Below are 24,865 nucleotides of genomic sequence, written 5' to 3' on the forward strand. Positions count from 1 at the left end.
CTAGAACAACAGAATACTGCATCCCACAATGCACTGTTCTCAGGTGCATTTTCAACTTCACTTTCTAATGGCAGCTTGTTTCCTCAACTGAATAAAAAAAGGATAATTGCGACTTTTTATCTCACAATTCTGACATTTTTTATCACAATTGCGAGTTTACATTTCGCAATTCTGACTTATTTTCTCAGAATTGTGAGATATAAACATAATTGTGAGAAATAAAGTCAGAATTGTGAGTTAAAAACGTGCAATTCTGACTTTGTTTTTTCGCAATTTCGACCTAATTTCTCACGTACTTCAGACTTACTACATCTGCCATGTTGTTAGTGTCATGTGACCTACTAGCATCAGTTGCGTCACTTCACTGCCTTTCACAAATCCTCTCCCATGGCCTCATGGGATAGCAAAGTGTCCAGCGAATGCGCACTTCACAATCTCACCAGAAGAACAGGTAATCCGGGCACCTTTCGCCTACCGTTTCTCGAATACTATGCAATCGGACATGCTACTCTGTTGGCATACTGTATTTCACATAGTATAGCCTCGTTTCCACCGAAATTACCCGGAACAATTTGTTCCAGGAAAATTTTTCCCCCAGACCTGTTGCTGTCTGCGTTTCCATAGTGGTCTAAAGTACTGTGAAGATAAGCCTGGTGCTGTAGGACTGTGCACGACTTTCCAGTTCCCGCTGGATTTCGTCCTCCGCATATAAGATCAATAAAGCCTAAACCTCATCTTTGGTCCATGGGTCGTATTTTTAAACTCCAATCTTGATTCAAATAGCAAACAACTCTTACTGCACGCACCGTAACAGACTTTTAAAAACGGTGGTTGAAATAAGTCAACCAATCAAAATGCATCGTCAGCTCAACCAATCAGCATGTCCTGCGCTCAAGTCCCACCTCCGAAAGTTCCTGAATGTTGAAAAAGGGGATAATTTTACCCAGAACTTTATTTAGACCCTAGTTCCTGCGGTCGAAACACACCCCAAAGTCCCTAGTTCCTGGAGAAAGTTCCTGCTGTGGAAACAGGGCTTATATATTAGGGACGTATTTGATTTTGAATGCAGTGAATTGCTTATTGGTATAAGCAGAGATAAAATTACCCAAATACTGACTATTTGATCTTCTTTGATTAAGAAGCAAACCCTACAAATCCCTGCTGAAAAATCAAGCATAAATCAACACAAATTCCATGTGGTCCAGTCTGGTTTATGATGACTCTGGTGTAGCTGGTGGACCAGCATAGTAATGCTGCTCTCAAGCATAACTGAGCTGGTGTAGCTCCATCACTCCCACTTCCCATGCTGGGGAGGAGCAAACCAGCAACCAACATCCCTGGTCCCAGCAAGCAAAACATACCTAATGCTTGTGACCAGCAATGCTGGATTTTTCAGCTGGGACATCAAAGAGTTTAGCAAGACCTTTCACCAATGCATATTTTGGATAAGGCTCCTCACCTGATGGCCTAACACTGGGCCCAGCTACTGGTGACACCTCCACCGCCCCTTCCCTCTGGGGACTTTCCTCTGACGACGACTCTCTCCACTGAACCGACCCGTCTCCTGGCTCCCTTATATCTGGACTCTGCATTGAGTCCGAGACTGATTCAAAAGCACTGTTCTCCTCCTCCTCTTCCTCCTGCGAGGAGAAAACAGTGCTCTCCGACAGACGTGTGCTGTCAACCGAAGAGAGGCGCGTATGGCTGCAGAGGTGGTTACGCCCCTCGTAACCTGAGTTACTGTAACAGGAAGTGCTGTAACAGGACGTGCTGTAACACGAAGTGCTGTAGCAGGAGTTGTCACACAGTTCGCACTCACTCACTCGAGGTTCCCTTCTGCTTCCACCTCCACCACCCACTTCCAAGTCCTCGCTGTCTGGCCGGAGGGTGTGAGGTGAGGGTCTTTCACCCTCCAGAAGATGGTTGAGTTCAGACAAGCGCTCGATGGAGAGGCTACGCGGTAGGGTACGCCTGCAACAAGGTCTAGGACACTCAGGCACGATGGATGGAGACTGAGCTTCAGACACCTCGTCTTCATCCTCTTTGTCCTCTTGAGGTTTGACAGTGATTTCCTCAGAGGATTCTGGGTCAAGAACCTCGTCTTCATCTTGGCTGTCATGGTGGCACTGAGCTGACGGCAGGCTGTGCAACAAATGATGAATGCGGATGTAGTGAGACCGTGGTGTCTCAGGTTCTTCACAGGCTGAGGCGATGACTGTCTCTAATTCGGACACGGGAAGCGAACAGGGTCGGCTCTTGCGCTTCAAGGCACCCCGCATCCTTGTGGAACAGGGTTCTTCCTCGTTCCCATCTCCTTCCACCCTCATTTCAACATGCTCTGAGCTTGTGCCTCCCTCAGTCTCTACATGCTCTCCAGTTGGTCCCATTTCATCTCCTCCACCTGTGTCTTCAGCATCATGGTTCTCCAGTACCTCCAAAGGAGTCTCAGCCACAGTTTCCTCCCCAGACTCTATTTTTCCAGGGTCTTGCTCCGCAGTTTCTCCTTGAGTGGCGTCACTCAATAGAGTCTCTCCTTGAGCTGTTACAAGCTCATCAACTGATCCTTCTGCTTCTGGCTGGGGTTCATCTATAGAGGTAAGCAGCACAGCATCTTGGGTCTCTATGTCTGGAGGACATTCGGCAGGCGGCTCCAGGATGTCAGGTCCTAAACTCAATGCATCCTCCATAGGCAGATCAGAAGCTGGTGGTTGGTCCTCGTTGGGCTCCAGCTCAGCCTGCTGGTCAGGTACATCAAAGACGGGCACTGCATTGAGGGACACTTCCTCATCATCTACCAATGAGAACAAACACATCTGTCAGCATGGTTAAATGAAATACCACACCTTTAGCAATAATCAGTACTTGTGTAGAAATTTCCTGTCTTAAACACTCAGTACACTTAAAAGTACACTTAAATAGACATCTTTGAACTTATTTACCCATACAAGTTCATAGTAGTACCTTAAAGTGATAGTTCACCCTCAAGTCATCCAAGGTGTATATGGCTATCTTCTTTCAGACGAACACAATCTGAGTTATATTAAAATATATCCTGGCTCTTCCAAGCCTTATAATGGCAGTGAAAGGGTCGTGAGATTTTGAAGACCAAAAAAGTGCATCCTTCTATCATAAAAGTGATCCATGGGGGTTAATAAAGGCCTTCTGAAATTAAGTGATGGGTTTTTGTAAGAAAAATATCCATTCAATCCATTCCTGCTTCGAGGCCCTACCTTCAGGGCGCAGTCTGCATATACAGCTGGCTAAAAAGAACCTATATAAAAGATCATTTTTAGCATTGGCGGTGACGTTTTTTTAATTGAGGTATCATCATGAGGTATCTGTCTGGGTAGGTGTGTGTATGCATATGTGTGGTCATACATATATATTGTATTCTATGTGTTTTATTATGTGATATGTGAGTGCATATAATTGTCTGTTAGGAAGAATTTTTCTCTACCAGTGTCAAAGATGAATTTCTGTTCATGAAATCTGTACAGACAATAAAGTTAAACTAAACTAAACTAAACTAAGATTAGACGCCTTTCAAGGTTCAAACAAATAGGGCTGGGCAACAAACTCAAGCTCTTCTTCTCTTGTATCGAAATCCTCCGACATTTCTCTTTAAAAATTCCCATTTTACAGTTCTAATTCGTGACCGGTGTTTTGTTTTGTTTTGTTCTATCCTCTGCGCTTACGCATTCATCAATACGTCTTGAGTCGTGTCAGAGGTCACTCTATCACTGTAAACACGGAAGCGAGGGGTTCAAGCTGTTGAACCCCTAAAAGGTACAATTTTGGAGCATTTTTTTCTGACAATGAAGGAATTGTTCATCCAAAAATTAAAATCTGTGATTATTTATTCATGTTGTTCCAAACCCAAATGATTTTTCATCTTTCGTGGAACACAAAAGAAGACATTCTGAACAATATCCATGCAATGCTTTCCCATACAGTGAAAGTACCAGTGACAGGTGAGTGAGTGACCAGGGTCTCCAAGAAGGACAACAAAGTACACTAAAGCTCTGCAAAGGTGGTCCACACAAGTCTCTCCAGCACAACCCTCAGATCATTGCAGAATTGGTATTTACCACCCAAATCATGTAGACTACCTGGTCACCGTGATTTTGCCAAGTAAGACATGTTCCTGGATCAACATATTTAGTTGATCCTGGAACAACATTCCAATCCGAATTAAGTCCTAACCTTTTCCCAACCCCTAAACCTAACCCTACCCATAACTTATCCCTAAAATCAGAGGGAAATGATAGGTGAATAACACTGTTGTGGAAGCACCTAACCCAGGTTGTAAGCCTAAACCTGACATAAATGGTAAACTTGTCCCTCAAATCTGATTGGTTGATTGGAATGTTGTTCCAGGATCAACAAAGATGCTGATCCAGGAACATGCTGTACTTGGTAAAATCACCTTCACCTAGACGACCTTCATGAAGGTGAGTAAATGACGACTGTCGAGTGAACAACTCCTTTTGGAAATATTAAGCATTTTAGACGACTGCTGTAGTACTGCTAGCACAAACAGTAGCGCATGTCACCAGCAACCTCAAGGTCATGGGTTCGATTCCCAGGGAAAGCATAAACTAATAAGATGATAAACGATGTTTGCTTGGGAAAAAAGCACCTGCTGTATGAACAAAGAGTCACAATTTGCTTTTTTAACAAATACACTCTAAAAATGCTAGGTTAAAAACAACCCAAGTTGGGTTGAAAATGGACAAACCCAGTGATTGGGTTGTTTTAACCCAACATTTTTTAGAGTGTACATAAAGAAATGATCTCATGATTTATACCATTAGTTTGTAAGAAAAGCAGAGACAAAGGTAAACATCCTGCAGACCTGGGTGAATTGATGAGGTTATCTCAAAACGAAACTGCAGCTGACCGCTGACATGATCTGTTGGAAGCCGTCGGCCTAAAGTGTAACTCACCACACGGTCCCTGTTCACACAAAGACAAGAACATTTTAAAATCTCACAGGCAATTAACCATAAAATGAATCACTGCAGGTGCCTATCTGTGCATTGTCTTTGAAATTGAAGTACCTTCTTGTGCACATAAAGATAAATTGATATTTGTAGGTCTATGAAAACTGGAATCCTGGAGGATAATCATGCACAAATGGACAAGTAATTTAAGAAACAAGTCAAGAATTAGAGTGTAATCTGAGTCCTCAGTAGGCTCACAGTCAGATAAATTATACAGTAGCGAACGTATCTTCAGAGACGTACCCGATAGCGTGCTTCTCCAGCAGCCTCTGTACAGGAACGACCAACTTTCCCAGGAAGCGTTTGATGATGGGTCTGCTCTTGGCAAATTTATCTTTTACCTCAATCTCCAAAACGTCCGTCGGCAGAGACACGAAGTTAAATCGCTGTGAATACAAAATAAAATAAGTTGTGAATCAACAGATTGCTGTTAACCGCTGCCATTCGGTTGGTTCAGAAACACACGGACTGAATGAAAATGTGTTACTGCATGACCTTCTCATCATTTATTGGATTTATAAAAACTAGTTATTTAGTGAAATTCATAAATACTAAAAATACTAAAATTACATTTAAATAAATAAATAATTGTAGCCCTTTTCAGAACATAAGTCAGTCTGGGATACAGAGCGTTCTCCAGATTCAGGGATGCTGCATCCTGGCTGGAGTCCACGGGAGAACTGCAGTGCTGACGGAGTGTATGAAAGCTCTGGATTGTTTTGTTCCCTGTGGCAGTTAAACACGGCAGCACGACTCTCGTTCAAGGAGGCACACGGGACTTTTTAGGGCAGCTTTTCAGTCAGAGCCACAGAAGCCCAAACTCACAATGACATTAACCCGAACCCCCTCCCTATCCCTCATAACTAAATCCACGGTGTCCTCCACAGGACTCTGGACCGACAGGGCTCAGAAAACACATAACGCTGGTTAGAGACAGTGTGAAACTCTGCGAGTGAGTGGAGGAGAGCAGACACAAGCGGAGGAGAACTGCTGCTCGTGTCCAAATCCACTCTGTTTGACGCTCAGGGGTTGTGTGATTGTGTGGAAGCTGTAATTTAACAGCGATTGTTCATACAATTAAGAGGAAATATTGTCGGCGAACTCTGGAGGGAGAATCACATTAATGCAGTGAACAAACAGACTGAACAAAACACCAATAATAACAGCATGGTGTTGGATTTTTAACTCTCAAACTGGAACATGCAAAATCAAACTTAATCAAATGCAAATGACACAAAATAAATCATATTATAAAATAAATTATATACGCCACAGTGCTTTTTTTGTAATTGTCGGCTGATATAACTGCAAGTCTGTATGTAATAAATGTTACTATGCGATACAATGTTACAAGATTATTTTCTAAAATGTACAGATTTTGTGTGGCTTGAAAATGTCCATAAATAAATCAGAGAGAATAAGAGCTTGTTCAGACGGACATTTCACTGTCTGCCGCTGTCAAACAAGGTCCACCGACCGGCATAAAGCAGATAAAGGAATAAAGATCAACTCTCACCCGTGATGTGGATATAAATAGTCAAGTAAACAGGTTTCGAAGCTTTCGTGATGCAGAAAGACACTGTCAGCAGTGATGAAAAGAGGCCATTAGTGGAGATGACAGAAAATGGCTTTGGATGTAAGACTGAAACACCCAAAATATACACAAAACCATTCGGTCAGTTCACATTCACTCTCAACTGGAGAGAGTTCTCTATATTCCCATCAGGAAAAGATCGGGTGATGTACTTGAGTGAATGTAATTATTTACTTTACTTAAGTATCTTTTTGGCTACTTTGTATTTGTACTGATATTGGCAACTTTTACTCTCTACTTGACTACATTTTTGAGCAAGTAAATGTAGTTTTTACTCCACTACATTTGTGATGAGTAATGCAATAACACATTACATTTTTCATGACACCTAACTTTTTCTGCAGCAGTTTGTTTTTGATATAAAGAAGCGATATCGCCATCTAAGGGCACTGAAGGTACTACATCTTGTGCATTTTGCCTTTACTCACCCAAACTTGTCAAACTTTACGTGAATGTGAGCGCATTAGCAGGTAGTTTCTGATCGCAGGTGTTTGATTTATTAGATGAGGAAATGAGGCTCAAACCAGCACATACAGTAGACTTTGACTATTTAATTTAACTTAACATTGTTTTATTTATCCGTTTTGAAGGATATTGGTTTCCTTATGACCACTTGAGCTCAACTGAGACTTGAGAGTTTGTAGACGTTTAAAAGGTTGTTGTGTCGACCTTGATTTATTGCAACATTGAGGTGTTCAGTTTTATTTTGATTTTAGAAAATAAACGTTTGATGTGGCGTTTCCAAAAATGCACATGTAGATAAATAATGTTGTTTCTAACAACAATATTTATATGTATTATATTGTGTAATATAATTTATTTATATGATTATATTCATATTTAATATTAATAATATTTAAGATACTATTATTTCTATGTCATTAATTAAAAAAGTAAATATGTGACGGCTGTACCAAACGTCCCTGCAGCAGTTTTGGAGGTGACGGCACCTGTACACAGAAGCTGGATCTGAATCAAAACTTCAGGAGTTTTGTTACGGAGAGCTCCATGTACTTTTGTTTCAGAGCTGTTGGCAAAAGCTCCATCAGAGAGTCAGGGGGAGGATTCTGCTTTCATGTTGGGATATCAAACACAGACTCACCGTGATGCACTCTTCAGAAGGAAAGACATGAAACGTCACGATCGCATCTCCAGACTCAGACTCAAAGAGGACTTTTCAAATGTCAGAACGCCTGTAAGTGATCCGTCGTATCAGATGAAGAAGTGATGTGAGTGAACTGACCTCTCTCTTCCAGACGGGGCTGACCGTGTTGCAGATGATGCCGGACCTCTTCTCCTGTCCGTGGTGAGGCAGCGCCGGGAAGATGCTGTGCTTTCCAGGCTGGATGGAGATCTTCAAATATGGGTCGGGATTAAAGAACATTCCTTTCTTCAGACCGACTGCCTGAACATCTGGAATAAAGGAAGGAAGATTAGAGCAAAGGAATATTATATATATATATATATATATATATATATATATATATATATATATATATATATATATATATATATATATATATATATATATATATATGTTTGTACATTTTAATCATTAAATCGTCATTAATCATTTAATATTCATTTATTATTTATAATAATATAATAATAATAATATAATAATAATAATATAATAATATAATAATAAAATAATATATAATAAACTTCATTATTTGTTTATATATATATATATATATATATATATATATATATATATATATATATAAACAAATAATGAAGTTATTCTAACAGAACATTGATCATTTCATGTTATTAATTATATTATTATATATTAATAATGTTAATATTATATGTTAGTAATTATTATATGTTAATTATTATTTAGAAATATTAATTAATAACATAAATTGTTATTTTGTTAATGTTAATTTTTGTTATTATAAATTCATTATATATATATATATATATATATATATATATATATATATATATATAATTTGTCTGAATATAACATAAAATAATATAATATTAATTATAATAAGTATATAAATAAATAAAAATAAAAAATATATATTATTTATTATATATATATACACATACATATATAACAAATAATGAATTATTTCCAACAAAACAATTTTATTTATTGTTATTAATAATTAATATTTAATTTATAATAATTATATATTAATTATTATTTACAAATATCACTATATAAATATATATATATATATATATATATATATATATATATATATATATATATATATATATATATATATATATATATATATATATATATATAATAAATATATATTTTATTATATAATTATATATTATATTATTTTGTTATTATTATATTATTTCTGAAAAATAATTATATATATATTATACATTAAATAGCAAATAATTAATTAATAATGACAAAAATCTGATAACAATTTAATGTTAAAAAATAATTATTAATATAGTATTATTGTTATTATATTTCAATTAATAATGATAAGAATAACAACAACATCTGAATAATAATAATAATAATAATAATAATCACAGTAATAATTTTGCTATTCAACACCTGGATAATTTATATTTAATATATATTTAACAATGTATTTATATTTATTTTAATAATTTTAATAAAAATGTTATTTGTAAAATTAAATTAAATGGATTTTAACAATCAATCCATTTGTTTTTATAACAAATTAATAATACTTTAAAATGAGCAAACAATCTAATATTAATAATTAATAAAAGTATTATTAGTATTAGTATTTTATTTCAATAATAATAATAATAGTAATAATAATCCTTTTGTCATTTGTTTACTCCATTATTTGTAAGATTTTATTGACCTTCCGACTGTATATTCTCAGGTTCTGTATACGCCGGTGATCTTGTGATATTAAATCATCATTCACAGAGAAATAAGGAAAGCAAGAGGCTTAAAGGCTAAAGCCGTAAAGTCTGAGTCTGGAATATTAAGAGAAAAGCAGGAGCTCTCAGAATCCCAGAGGATCTAATTATCTCCTCCAGTATCCAGACAGGCAGTCGGAGACGAGTTACTGCGATGTCATAATCTCCTGAACACGAGCGTCATGTGTTTATAACTCCACAGACGAGGAGTGTGTGTGTGTGTGTGTGTGTGTGTGTGTGTGTGTGCTCACTGAAACTGTGTGGCATTATGGGAAGAACAGGTGAAATATTCCTCATGCTTCATTAGTGTAACCCATCAGATCTTCTTAATAGAACAACCTTCTTTTCAGGTTTCTGCAGATCAACTTTCCACAAGCCATCACTTTAAAAGGAATCCTGTTTCCAGCTCCCAACGGATCACTGGGATTCACTGGCACTAATGTACATATATTTATCCTCCTTCAGCTCACGGCAGGAGATGAACTTATGAATAAAATATACAACGCTGGGGAATCCTGAAGAGTGAACAGTTTGGCCATCGCAACGTCAAATATAACGGAGAAGAAAGAGAACAGGAGGACAATCGGACAATATTCATCCTTTATAAAGAATCCTTCAAATTATGTCTATGTTATGACACTGGATTCATGAAGTTTCATCCACACCCTGCTGAATATTTCAAGTCTGTTCTCAAATTTCTCAACTCTCTTAATATACAGTCATTCAAAGGTTGCATGTATGATTATTACGAGTGCTGAAAACAGAGTTTTGGTGAAACCGTCATAAACTTCATTTTTCAGAACTCTGATCTTCACTAACAACAGTTTCTCAGTAAATAAAGACATAAATGTAAGAATAAAGTGACATCAGTGACGCACCTGACAGAGAGAAGCTGATCAGCCTCCTGCTGCCCAGAGTCTGAGGATCCGGACTGATGACCGGCTTCAGAGCCTATCACACACAAGAGAGCAGTCAGGTGACCACAGGAATGAAGGGCAGGAAGTCTGTGCATCCTCAGAGCTGAACAGGAAGTGACTCTACACAGTCACGCCCCCTTTCTTCCTTTCCTCTTGTCCTGATCTTAAAGCCCATTACAGTCAATAGCAGCATTCATTAGAGCCGCATTGATTCAGAATCCAGGAACAGGAAGGAGGAGAGGCTCATGGGACACCGCTTCTCAGAAGAGGAAAAACTCCAGCTGTATGGCTGATATAGGGAACACTGGCTCCGGGTTATTAGTGTCAACTAAAACTGACATTTCGTAAACTGAAGAAAGACTGTAATATATGAAAGAAAACACAGTGATTAAAAGATGAACTGCAATAAAAAAAGAAAACATTTGATTTTCATAATCATTGATCTTCACACGGCCGCAGATTTATCTGACCTGTGTCTGTGTGCAATAACACACTTCACCTGCAGATGGCAGTACAGTGTGTGATGATGATGATGATTATGATGATGAAGGTTCATTGACTTTCTTTTCCCATTCAATGAAAATCTGTGTTGTTTTGGACCCCACTGACTTTCATTGTATAACTGATTGATTGATTGATTAATTGATTGATTAATTAATTAATTCATTCATTTATTTGATGATGATTTTTGAGTGAACTATCCCTTTAAGCAGGGTTATTATAATAAAATTAAACTAAAACCATAAAAAAAACAAGTATTTTGTTGCTTTAAATAAGTTAAGGTTTTTTAATATTTTATTTTATTTTATTTCAGATAATTTCATTTAACTTGATGTACTAAAAAACTAATACTAAAAGTGAAAAAAAAATAAAATAAAATAAATATATATATATATATATATATATATATTTTTTTTTTTTTTTTACTAAAATGAAAATGGAAAATATAAAAATGACCTTGGGGTTCAGGGTTATTATCATTTTTGTTAATTTAAATAAAGCTGAAATAAAAGATAAATATCACATACATTTTTTAAATAAATATAAATTAAAAAAGGGAAAAAAAGTAAGAAATAAATAATTTATTAAAAGAAAAGAAAATAATTAATAAATAAAGTCTTACCTTAAACTTTTGAACTGTAGAGTTCCTTCATTCATTCATTCATTCATTCATTCATTCATTCATTCATTCATTCATTCATTCATTCATTCATTCATTCATTCATTCATTCATTCATTCATATCTTATGAATAAATATCAGGGAAAAAAAAACTCAAATAAATGAAAATTAAAAATGTAAAAAAAAATGTTTAAAGCGTTTTTGTTTGAAGCACTAAATTTGCTAACTGGAAATAAATAAAAACTAAAACTGAATAAAATAAAATAAATCTAAATAATAATATAAAAAAATAATAAAAATGCTAAAAATTAAACTTAAAGTAAACACTGAAAACATAAATATCTAGATAAAATCTAATTAAAAATATTATTAAAACTATAATATTCTTTAAATTCTGTCAGACCGCAAATAAAGTGAGGGTTAAAGTAAAATTGAAAATATTATTTAATGTTCTCTGTCTTCACGTCTGTTTAGTTGTTCAGAAATTCAGCAGTTCATTAATGACATGAGCAGGATTGAGTTTATAAAAGACACTTTCACCTCTTCTCAACAAGACGACATGCACAGAGTTCAGTCAAATGGATTTACTTCTCAACACTACGATAAAGTACTTTCTGATCTTAGTAATGTACATGTAGACCTTACAGAAAACTGTCCATAAACCACTCCAAACATCCGTCAGAATGTAATGAGACAAACAGCAGGCAGCAACAAAAGGACAGCAGGTGTTTGGAGCGGTTTGTGCCCAAATGAGATGCAAATCCGTCCTGTTGACCGTCCGCCGCACAAACACGACTGCAGCTTTACCAGATTAAAAGCATCTGCGGGAGATTCAGACCTCACAATCAATTCAACGCTGGCACGACCACAGAGGACCACGGGTGCTCACCGGGACCAAAACGGTTTGAACCGCAAATCCTACTTCATCCTGTCTGATCAATCTGTTTGTTATTTCTAATTATTAGATTTGTATTTTCTGAACAAAATACGAGTTGCTCTTGTTTCCTACTGGCCTTTAAAGTCAAAAAAGCCCAGTGTCACGTCTCTATGACATTCAGATCTCTGTGTTGAGTTTACATGATATCAATGAGAAGAATGCATTTTCTCACTATTTGTGTATCATGATACCAAACACAAATGTTAATTCAAAAAAGAAAACAGGAAATATTTTCACTACTCAACATCTCAAAAAAAGGCCAAAAATTAATTTCAGTAGCCTATATTTTAAAACTTGAAACCTCTGCAATAAAATACAAATACATTAATTAATTAATAAAATAAAATAATAATAAAAAATATAATTAAAAAAAATAAATATGAAATGTAAAAAAATAAAAATAATAAAATTAAAAATTAAATAAAATAAATATCTGAAACCGAAGCAAACACAGGAAAACAGAAAAACTAAACTAAATGAAAATGGACATTAACTTAAAATTTCTAAACTATATTAAACTATAGTTTTATTACTATGCTTGTTGAATTTATTTAGACGTATCATGTGGCAACCTGCAATTGTTGAATTTATTACCTCATTCCACCCATAAAAATCAGTTTTGTCTGTATAAATTAATGTATTTAGCAATATTGAATAAAATTCTTTTAGACTTTGACTATTATTTTAAGTTTTCAGTACCATTGTATATTTGAACACATATATTACACTTTATTATTAAATGGAATGATGTGGAGCTACATCAATATAATCTAATAAATCATATTTAATATGTATAAACATAGACCTGATCTGAATGCATCACTGCACTTGAACCGTGAGAGGAGCTGAGCGCATCCAGAGGAGTGATGCTGCACAGTCATCAGAACCAACGCTGAGCGTGTGTGTGTGTGTGTGTGTGTGTGTGAGAGAGAGAGATGCAGTGCAGTGGGAAATTACAGCACAAATTACACACACATACATACTACACATACTAGTTGTGCAAACACATAAAATGGCACAAATTGACATAAAAACATCCTTGAATTTAATGGAAACAGCCTTGATGAGTGATAGCTCACCTCAAAAAATGAAATATCTGCCATTTTTACTCAACCTCATGTAAATCCAAACTTGCATGGTGTCGCACACTACTGGTGTTCCTCAGGGCTCTGTTTTGGGCCCTCTTCTATTCATTATCTACTCCCTCTTGTTCACATTTTCAGGAGAGATGGTATTTGACTTTCACTGCTACACCGATGACATCCAGCTCTTTCCCTCCACCTTCTTTGTCCAGCTGTTTAGCTGAAATTTAAGACTGGCTTTCAGCTAACTTTTTACAACTCAATAGTGATTAAACCGAGGTCCTACTTATAGGCACGAGATCTACTCTGACCAAATCGGTCTGTTTTTCTGTGGATATTACGCATACTGCATACTTTCACCTGCGTAATATTAAAGGTGCCCTAGAATTAAAAATTGAATTTATCGTGGCATAGTTGAATAACAAGAGTTCAGTACATGAAAATGACATACAGTGAGTCTCAAACTCCATTGTTTCCTCCTTCTTATATAAATCTCATTTGTTTAAAAGACCTCCGAAGAACAGGCGAATCTCAACATAACACCGACCGTGACGTAACAGTCGGGATCATTAATATGTACGCCCCCAATATTTGCATATGCCAGCTCATGTTCAAGGCATTACACAAGGGCAGCCAGTATTAACATCTGGATCTGCACAGCTGAATCATCAGACGAGGTAAGCAAGCAAGAACAATAGTGAAAAATGGCAGATGGAGCAATAATAACTGACATGATCCATGATATCATGATATTTTTAGTGATATTTGTGAATTGTCTTTCTAAATGTTTTGTTAACATGTTGCTAATGTACTTTTAAAGTTACCATCGTTTCTTACTGTATTCACGGAGACAAGAGTCGCTATTTTCATTTTTTAAACACTTGCAGTCTGTATAATTCATAAACACAACTTCATTCTTTATAAATCTCTCCAACAGTGTGTAATGTTAGCTTTAGCCACGGAGCGCTATCAAACTCATTCAGAATCAAATGTAAACATCCAAATAAATACTGTACTCACATGATCTGATATGCTGCATGACGAACACTTTGTAAAGATCCATTTTGAGGGTTATATTAGCTGTGTGAACTTTGTTTATGCTGTTAAAGGCAAGCGCGAGCTCTGGGGGCGGGGAGCAGGAGAATTTAAAGGGGACGCAGCCTGAATCGGCGCATATTTAATGATGCCCCAAAATAGGCAGTTAAAGAATGAATAATAAAAAAAAATCGATGGGGTATTTTGAGCTGCAACTTCACAGACACATTCAGGGGACACCAGAGACTTATATTACATATTTTGAAAACACATTCTACGGCACCTTTAAATGCTTCTGCCCTTCCCTCACAATGAACAACACTCCAATCCTCATCCATGCACAGGTTACTTCACGTATGGATTATTGCAACACTCTTCTTACTGCTCTTCCTTCCAAACTTCAGTTGGTTCAGATCTCTGTGGCTCGTGTTCTTACCAGAACTCCTTCTACTGAACACATTTCACCAACTCTCCAGCGACTACACTGGCTTCCAGTGAAATATCGCATTGATTTCAAAATTCTGCTTCTCACATTCAAGGCACTTCACAATCTCACTCCTCCGTACCTGATCTCCTTCATTTACTAGCCTGTATTCTACTGTATCTATGATGCGCGTGTGCTGTTAAGTTGTTGTATTCTGCGATGCTAATGGGATTAGTTTATCGTTATTCATTTATTTATGTATTTTTTTATTCCTTTATTTTTATTTTTTGCCTCTAAGGTGACCTTGGGTGTTATGAAAGGCACTGTTAAATAAAATGCATTATTATTATTAATATTAAAGGGTTAGTTCAGCCAAAAATTAAAATAATGTCATTTATACCCTCCCTCATGTCGTTCCACCCGTAAGACCCTCATTCATCTTCAGAACACAAATTAAGATATTTTTGATGAAATCCTTCACAGTCAGCAATGACATTTCCTCTCTCAAGATCCATTTATTTACGAAATAACGACTTATATAGTGATGGACGATTTCAAAACACTGCTTCAGGAAGCTTCGGAGCGTTATGAATCAGCGTGTCGAGTCAGCGGTTCGGAGCACCAAAGTCACGTGATTTCAGCAGTTTGGCGGTTTGACACGCGATCCGAATCATGATTCAACACAAAAGATTCATAACGCTCCGAAGCTTCCTGAACTACAAGTCGTTATTTTGTTTTTTGGTGCACCAAAATTATTCTTGTGGCGTTATTATATTAATATTGAACCACTGTACTCACATAAACTGATTTAAATATGTTTTTAGTACATTATTGGATCTTGAGAGAGGAAATGAGCCATCGGATTTCATCAAAAATATCTCAATTTGTGTGATGAACAAAGGTCTTACGGTGTGAAACGACATGAGGGTGAGTAATAAATTACATTATTTTCATTTTTGGGTGAACTAACCCTTTAATGTATAGTTTTACGAATGCACACATTCACTTACACAGCAGCTTCTAAAAAAAAAGGAAAAACACTTAAAAAAAAACATGCCCACAGAAGCTATTTTTATTCAGAATCCCAAACGGCTTCTTTTTCACTTGCCTCACACAAATTGCATTACTCTAAAATTACACACTATGCACAAAACAAACTATTTAGAAAGCGCTCAACCATCCATCATGTCTGACTGAACCACACAGCTCTCTTTCTGTGCCACACGTTTCAAAAACAAACACAAAATCAAAGCTCTCTTTTAACTTCCAGCAGCTCTGAATCCCCAGCAGAGGAACACTGTCTTTCTGCTGACCACATCAACAAAGACATTTGATACTCAAGGACAAAGTCACCAACCCCACATATATCTGCTATAGCCGACCCGTCCTGTTCTCAGCTCTGGAGACGAGATGCAGAAAAGACACCCTTTCTTAAAAAGGTCTCTCTCCGACTGTTAAAAGGTCAATGAGCGGATCACCCGCAGAAACACAAAACTGCACGTCTGCGTTGTGTTCACATACACTTCAGTTTTAATGGTGCAACGCAGACATATTTAGAAGTGCATAAGTTACATCAAAACTAGGCTAAGTTGTAACTTATGCACAGCTGGTGCAACCGTCCCGTGATCTTGAGTAAGAAATCAAATGATGAGTCTTCTTAAATGATTACATTCGTTTGTGACTCAGACTGCACTATGTGTTATTGCATGCATTGCCATTATCTTAGAGAAGAATGCTTTAAGACTTCGTATAAAATTGTTAAACAACCTCTGTTTATAAGTTACTTACTGTTAAATAAATATATATAAAAATAAATTGATATATAATAACACATCTTTTATAGTGAGGATCAAGACTTACTTACAATAAAAGAAAAACCCGTAATAATGCTTGTGCATAAGGATTGTCCAAATGTAATGAGTTTGCTGCAAATGCCTGCAGGTGTTAAGAGGTCTAAATTTGAGTGCTGACCAATTAAAAGCATTCATGGATAAAACTGCTGAATATATGCAAATATGCAGAAAACGAGGCAAAAACGAATGCCGAGCAAACACACAGGATACAGCTCGACTGCAGCATTTCACTTGTAATCGTGTGAAATGAATCAAAGTGCTGCCAGCAATGCCATTATGTGAAGAACAACATTCATAAATCACAAAATTACAGTAAACCAACCCTATTCGCAGCTCTAGAAGTTCTCTACCCTTCTGTCATAAGAGTTCAACCCGAATGGAACGACAGCAAGTACCTTCACCCATCCAGGTATCCAGGTGAGCGCATCCACCCTCTTCCTCCTCGCGGTCCGGCTGGGTGACATCAGTCCGAGCTGCGCTCGATTCAGAAGCAGAGCCCTGGTGAACGGAGCAGGTCCGTAATGACGAGTCAGTCTCATTTTGCCATCCATCAGTGTGTCCGCAGGTCTTCTTCACTATCCAGCGAAACCCATACGCCGTACCTGATCCGAGGCTTTTCCGCCCCTGCTTCCGCCGAGGTTATTTTTAAACTGAACGCCCCGAGAAAGGGCATTGGTGTTGAGATCAAGTTTTCTGGCTCTCAGCGTTTCTGGAGACCACGCCAGCACAAAGACAGCGGGGCTGCGGAAACTCAATCTCTCGCTCTGGCTTAGTGCTAACAAAGGGTTATTTAGGGGTGTTTGTGCTGAAAGTTGTGATTATTAACAGCTCAGAGGAAAAATAAAGAGACGGGATCTCTATAAACAAATGCACATTGTGTCTCATCGATCGGTGCGCAAGGTGTAAGGTCATAGAGGTATTTCATCAAATGCAAAGAGCTTATTGCTTAATGACTGTCTCTTGTACTTGGGTGGAATGACCTTTAATCCATTCAACATCTTAATCTCATTATTACTGCAGAGAGAAGGGCAAACCACTATAACTGGCTATGAATGGACAAAAGTGCTACAAAAGCACCAATTATCATCCAGTAGTTCCAGTTGCATCACTTTCTATGTGACATTCTTTGTTCATCAGCTGAGCTGCAACTGCCATGTGACTAACTATTCTGGAAACACACACACAAAAAGGAAAAAAAAAATGATGGGGAAAAATAGGCTGAAAGTCCATTTCATGCTTTTAAGAGCCCTCTGGGAACTGTTAAAACCTCTGTATAGTATAATGAAATATTAGTCTTTATTATGTCTTTAAGAAGATTACTAAGCGTTTATGAGCAAGAGTTAACTAGCCAATCTGATCCCCTTGGATCTAACACATAAAAAGTACTTTCACTCTAATTTCAAGTGGTTAATTCAGCCATATATAATATACATGTCAAACCTACAGTAATAAAACCACTTATTAATTAATTAATTTATTTACATGTATATTAGATTTCAGAAATCTGAGGCCAATAAGATTTGTTTTAAAGAAATCTATACTTGTATTCATCAAGGATGCATTAAATTTATCAGAAGTGACATTAAAGACCTTTATAATGTTACAAAAGATTCTGTTTTCAAATAAAAGCTGTTCTTTCAAACTTTCTATTAATTTCATTCATCAATTGATCTAGCAGCAGTGAAGATGGATTCAGCAGAAAAAAAAATTGTGCTCCATCTATCAGCATGGCCGTGACACTGAATTATATGTAGAGGAATTTGTAGAATTTTGTCATCTAACATCCTGGGATGATCAGGGCCTAATGGACTTATTCTGGAGTGGATTGCAATCTCGTTACACTGTCAGTGAGATCTGTGAGCTGTAGATCAACGAGACTAAAGAGCAGATTTCCTCCAGTACCCAATCCTCTTTGAGATGACAGTATTCATCACTCAACACCAAGCCGGTATAAACACCAGAGCTCAGCCAAAGTCTATTCCTTTATGGAGTCCCTTCCAGTGACGGCTCCAACCCCTGACCAGAGTCCAGTGAAGGCTCCAGCCCTGACCAGAGTCCAGTGAAGGCTCCAGCCCCTAACCAGAGTCCAGTGTAGGCTCCAGCCCCTGACCAGAGTCCAGTGAAGGCTCCATCCCCTAACCAGGGTCCAGTGAAGGCTCCATCCCCTAACCAGAGTCCAGTGAAGGCTCCATCCCCTGACCAGAGTCCAGTGAAGGCTCCATCCCCTAACCAGAGTCCAGTGAAGGCTCCATCCCCTAACCAGAGTCCAGTGTAGGCTCCAGCCCCTGACCAGAGTCCAGTGAAGGCTCCATCCCCTAACCAGAGTCCAGTGAAGGCTCCATCCCCTAACCAGAGTCCAGTGAAGGCTCCATCCCCTAACCAGAGTCCAGTGAAGGCTCCATCCCCTAACCAGGGTCCAGTGAAGGCTCCATCCCCTAACCAGAGTCCAGTGAAGGCTCCATCCCCTAACCAGAGTCCAGTGAAGGCTCCATCCCCTAACCAGAGTCCAGTGAAGGCTCCATCCCCTAACCAGGGTCCAGTGAAGGCTCCATCCCCTAACCAGAGTCCAGTGAAGGCTCCATCCCCTAACCAGAGTCCAGTGAAGGCTCCATCCCCTAACCAGAGTCCAGTGAAGGCTCCATCCCCTAATCAGAGTCCAGTGAAGGCTCCATCCCCTAACCAGAGTCCAGTGAAGGCTCCAGCCCCTGACCAGAGTCCAGTGAAGGCTCCATCCCCTAACCAGAGTCCAGTGTAGGCTCCAGCCCCTGACCAGAGTCCAGTGAAGGCTCCATCCCCTAACCAGAGTCCAGTGAAGGCTCCATCCCCTAACCAGAGTCCAGTGAAGGCTCCAGCCCTGACCAGAGTCCAGTGAAGGCTCCAGCCCTGACCAGAGTCCAGTGAAGGCTCCATCCCCTGACCAGAGTCCAGTGAAGGCTCCATCCCCTAACCAGAGTCCAGTGAAGGCTCCAGCCCTGACCAGAGTCCAGTGAAGGCTCCAGCCCTGACCAGAGTCCAGTGAAGGCTCCAGCCCTGACCAGAGTCCAGTGAAGGCTCCATCCCCTAACCAGAGTCCAGTGAAGGCTCCATCCCCTAACCAGAGTCCAGTGAAGGCTCCATCCCCTAACCAGAGTCCAGTGAAGGCTCCAGCCCTGACCAGAGTCCAGTGAAGGCTCCATCCCCTAACCAGAGTCCAGTGAAGGCTCCATCCCCTAACCAGAGTCCAGTGAAGGCTCCATCCCCTAACCAGAGTCCAGTGAAGGCTCCATCCCCTGACCAGAGTCCAGTGAAGGCTCCATCCCCTAACCAGAGTCCAGTGAAGGCTCCATCCCCTAACCAGAGTCCAGTGAAGGCTCCAGCCCCTAACCAGAGTCCAGTGAAGGCTCCAGCCCTGACCAGAGTCCAGTGAAGGCTCCATCCCCTAACCAGAGTCCAGTGAAGGCTCCATCCCCTAACCAGAGTCCAGTGAAGGCTCCATCCCCTAACCAGAGTCCAGTGAAGGCTCCAGCCCCTAACCAGAGTCCAGTGAAGGCTCCATCCCCTAACCAGAGTCCAGTGAAGGCTCCAGCCCTGACCAGAGTCCAGTGAAGGCTCCAGCCCTGACCAAAGTCCAGTGAAGGCTCCATCCCCTAACCAGAGTCCAGTGAAGGCTCCATCCCCTAACCAGAGTCCAGTGAAGGCTCCATCCCCTAACCAGAGTCCAGTGAAGGCTCCATCCCCTAACCAGAGTCCAGTGAAGGCTCCATCCCCTAACCAGAGTCCAGTGAAGGCTCCAGCTCCTGACCAGAGTCCAGTGAAGGCTCCATCCCCTGACCAAAGTCCAGTGAAGGCTCCATCCCCTAACCAGAGTCCAGTGAAGGCTCCATCCCCTGACCAGAGTCCAGTGAAGGCTCCATCCCCTAACCAGAGTCCAGTGAAGGCTCCATCCCCTAACCAGAGTCCAGTGAAGGCTCCATCCCCTAACCAGAGTCCAGTGAAGGCTCCAGCTCCTGACCAGAGTCCAGTGAAGGCTCCATCCCCTGACCAAAGTCCAGTGAAGGCTCCATCCCCTAACCAGAGTCCAGTGAAGGCTCCAGCCCCTAACCAGAGTCCAGTGAAGGCTCCATCCCCTGACCAAAGTCCAGTGAAGGCTCCATCCCCTAACCAGAGTCCAGTGAAGGCTCCAGCCCCTAACCAGAGTCCAGTGAAGGCTCCATCCTCTAACCAGAATCCAGTGAAGGCTCCAGCCCCTGACCAGAGTCCGGTGACGGCTCCAGCTCCTGACCAGAGTCCGGTGACGGCTCCAGCTCCTGACCAGAGTCCAGTGAAGGCTCCATCCCCTAACCAGAGTCCAGTGAAGGCTCCAGCCCTGACCAGAGTCCAGTGAAGGCTCCATCCCCTAACCAGAGTCCAGTGAAGGCTCCATCCCCTAACCAGAGTCCGGTGACGGCTCCAGCCCTGACCAGAGTCCAGTGACGGCTCCAGCTCCTGACCAGAGTCCAGTGACGGCTCCAGCTCCTGACCAGAGTCCGGTGACGGCTCCAGCCCTGACCAGAGTCCAGTGACGGCTCCAGCCCCTGACCAGAGTCCGGTGACGGCTCCAGCTCCTGACCAGAGTCCAGTGAATCCTGCTCCAGAGATTGCTCCGGTTCACAACCCCATAGCTTTTCCCAAGTTTTTTTTTTTGTTGTTGCTATATTTCCCTGGCCATAGTGGCCGAGCCAAGCTCCCGAGGGAAGGCCATAGAGGCCAATCCTCCCTGGGTCCCTGAATTACCGGCGCCACCTCGGCTTCCTGTATCACCGGTACCGCCCAGGAGGCTCCCTGTCCTACCTAAGTACAAACATTGGTTGGTAAATAAATATTCAGCCCATGCTTTAGTGAGTGTGGAGTTGTTTTCCTCCTACTATAGTCTCCTAGGTTACCCATGGTTTGATTAAGGGTCACAGGTGTTTCACTATTCTTTGATTTGTCTATTTAAGACCTGTGTGTCTTTCAGTTCATAGTCAGTTCTACGTTGTGTTGTTTTGTTCCTGTTCTTGGGTGTTATGTGAAGATTTGAGTTTGTTTCTGAATAAAGATTGCTGCACTTAGATCCAGTTTCATCTCTGCTGCAACCGACCCATGACAAAGGGAGGTTTAGAGTAAGGGTTCAGGTCAGGCACTTAGTTGTGATGGGTAGGGTTAGGGTAAAGAACTAGAGATTGCATTGTGTCAATGAATGTCTTCACAAAGATAGATGTACAATAATGTGTGTGTGTGTGTGTGTGTGTGTGTGTTACTCACAGAGGATGAGGGGTTCCTCACTGTCACACTAGGTGTTGTAGCTCTGAGTGCTCCACTCGAACCATGATAATATTTGAAGCAAACCTTCGTCTCAGCTGTGTGAGAGACAGAAACACAATGACATGAAGGTCGGGACATTGCCCACACTTGAACGCTAGTGTACCTTAGTACAAAAAAATTATCATATTTATACTATGGTATTTCAACGGTACTCCAAGATGCTTCAAAAAATACCATGGTATAACCATGACACAAACAGTCATAGTACCATCACCATCCAAACAACTATGGAAGCAGCATGGAATCTGTTCAGGAAAAGTTTGGATAAATATATCATACTCAGATCCGTGTAATGAAAGCGGATAGCTTGCTAAAGTGGATTAACAGAATTACATGACAGGTATCCCATGGTGTATTTCATATTTCAGTTTCATTTTTCAAGGCACCCTGCAGTGTGTGTGACATATAGTAGCAAAACATAATGCATAGAGATATGTTACAATTGCTATTGTCAGATAGAGTATGATGACTCCAGTGGAGTAATGCGCTGTCAGAGGCTTGTGTGTGTGTGTGTGTGTGTGTGTGTGTGTGTGTGTGTGTGTGTGTGTGTGTGTGTGTGTGTGTGTGTGAGAGAGACTGTGTTTCTCCAGGTGAGCTGGCTGAGCTAATTATTTAGTTCCTACGCCTTGTAAAATGGAGTTTCCATGACTGTCCAACACCTAGCTTGATGCACCTGAATAATGTAGAGCAATTTCTTTCCTAACTGTTTCTATTTGCACCCACGCAGATAATACAGCTTGACATTAAGTGGCCCAAAAATTATTTGATCATTCAAGGCACATTCCTAAAATGTCAGAATGGTATTGTATTATAGCAAAATATCATGGCTAGATAGCACAAAAAATACATTAATTATTAATCAATAAGGCTGTATTAGTTAATGTTTGTTAATGCATTTACTAACAATGAGCAATACATTTGTTAATTATTGTAAATATCGGTTCATAAAAATACAACATTTGATTTTAATAATGTAATTAGTAAATGTTGAAATTAACATGAACTGAGATAAACTAAGATTAATAAAAGATTTAGAATATTGTAAATAATATATAAGTTTAACAAGTTTAATTAAAATTCATGTCATTCACTAGAGATTAAGTTTGAATCATCTTGTTAGAATTCAGCAAGTCTATGATGTACAATATTATGTAAATATGATTGTTTTTTATGATAATTGGGTCACACTTTATATTCAGTGTCTTTAACTACTATGTACTTACATTAAATGAAATAATTGTTCGGTACTTATTGTGTTGATGTTGTGTTGCAAAACGTGCTGTTATTGAGGTCAGGACAGGTTTGGTGGTGTAGGTAGGTTTAAAGGTGGGTTAAGGTATAAAAAAATGTAAGTACAATGTAAAAAAGTGTATGTACACAATAAGTGCATTGTAAAATGATTCATTTAAATATTTGTACATAGTTTCACCTCATTCAAACATCATATAAACACTAGACTCATCACACGTTCAGTTGAAGGAGTTGAAATCTAAAGCTAGATGAACAGTGTATGGCACAATCTCATTTTATGGCACAGCTGCATGAAAGGAAACATATTATGAGACAGACGGGTCGCTCATGGAAGAAGCAGCGCTGCAGATGGCGAGGAACTTCAAAAGCTGAAAATCTGAATCTGGTTGGTTTGAGATATAGAAAGAGATGCATGGACGGAGAAAACAGATTTACATAACCACGCTGTAGATTTGACAGTCAAACAGCATGTGTGAGTCGAGGTGAAGACACATTCCCCGATCAAAGCAGAAGACGGTCTTGAAAAAGTGCAGACGCTGAGAAATATCTGAAATACGGTGACATCTGAAACTGTTTTAATCCTGGAGATGATGAAGTCCACCTGACGTCCCTACTGACTCTGTGGCTGTGGCCAGCATCAGTGGCATGCAGAGAAATAAGTGCAATTCAAACCCTGATGCTGCCTGTTAAGGGTGCATTAACTCTTTAACCTGCACCGTATCGCCGATTATTGTTGTTCACTGCAGGTTAAATCATCACACTCTTACTTGATCGGGACAAAGCGTGTATCGTTAGAAAGATTTAAGACTCCAGCTTCGATATTCCACCACTGTTTATGATAAAACTCAGATCCATGTCAGGTAATGACATTTTGAATAGAACAAAAACATGCACTCATGTTCAGTCACGTCTGCTGCGGTTTATTTGTTCACACAGCATCACTGAACAGCGTAGGATAGTGCTTTTAGTCCAAAAGTGTGCATATTTGGAGAAATATTGATTTATTGTCACATGATGGCAAAATATTTTGTCATACAGAATATAATTTCTATTCATTTCTCACTGAATTATGCGATCTGAAACAGTGTAAACAGCACTATCTGTTTTGCATGAGTTATGACCTCACCGAGCGCTCATTCAATCTAGAGCTGTCAATCATCTTACGTGACCATGATGTGCTGTCCACAACTCTGTTCTGAGCTCCGTGAAGAATAAACCCAAAGAAACATTTCTACACGTGAAACAAGAAGCTAATAAACACAACATTATGATAGTATATGATTTGTGTGTGATTTTTATGCAATTTGGGGTATTTTTTATATTAATAACTGATGTTTACATTATAAATGCTAAGCAGGTGTGGTGATTAGCTGCTTATAAAAGGCTAAAAGGCTAAAACATTATATGACCAAAATCCAAATTAGATCATGATCGGAGGTTATTACA

At 39.2% G+C, this 24,865-nt stretch overlaps 1 protein-coding gene across 1 annotated transcript in view; it reads right to left on the reverse strand.

The window, feature by feature from the left end:
* LOC137013807 (E3 ubiquitin-protein ligase HECW1) overlaps nt 1-24,865 on the reverse strand; it is a 59,419-nt gene that overhangs the window by 28,239 nt on the left and 6,315 nt on the right. The window contains exons 4-9 of the mRNA XM_067377759.1: nt 22,109-22,203; nt 10,356-10,428; nt 7,841-8,010; nt 5,247-5,389; nt 4,856-4,956; nt 1,460-2,791 (exon numbers count right to left, since the gene is read on the reverse strand). Of these exons, the coding sequence (XP_067233860.1) occupies nt 1,460-2,791; nt 4,856-4,956; nt 5,247-5,389; nt 7,841-8,010; nt 10,356-10,428; nt 22,109-22,203 (1,914 nt within the window). The remainder of the gene's footprint in view (nt 1-1,459; nt 2,792-4,855; nt 4,957-5,246; nt 5,390-7,840; nt 8,011-10,355; nt 10,429-22,108; nt 22,204-24,865) is intronic.

The sequence above is a fragment of the Chanodichthys erythropterus genome, chromosome 23 (assembly GCF_024489055.1).
Source record: "Chanodichthys erythropterus isolate Z2021 chromosome 23, ASM2448905v1, whole genome shotgun sequence".
Taxonomy (NCBI): domain Eukaryota; kingdom Metazoa; phylum Chordata; class Actinopteri; order Cypriniformes; family Xenocyprididae; genus Chanodichthys; species Chanodichthys erythropterus.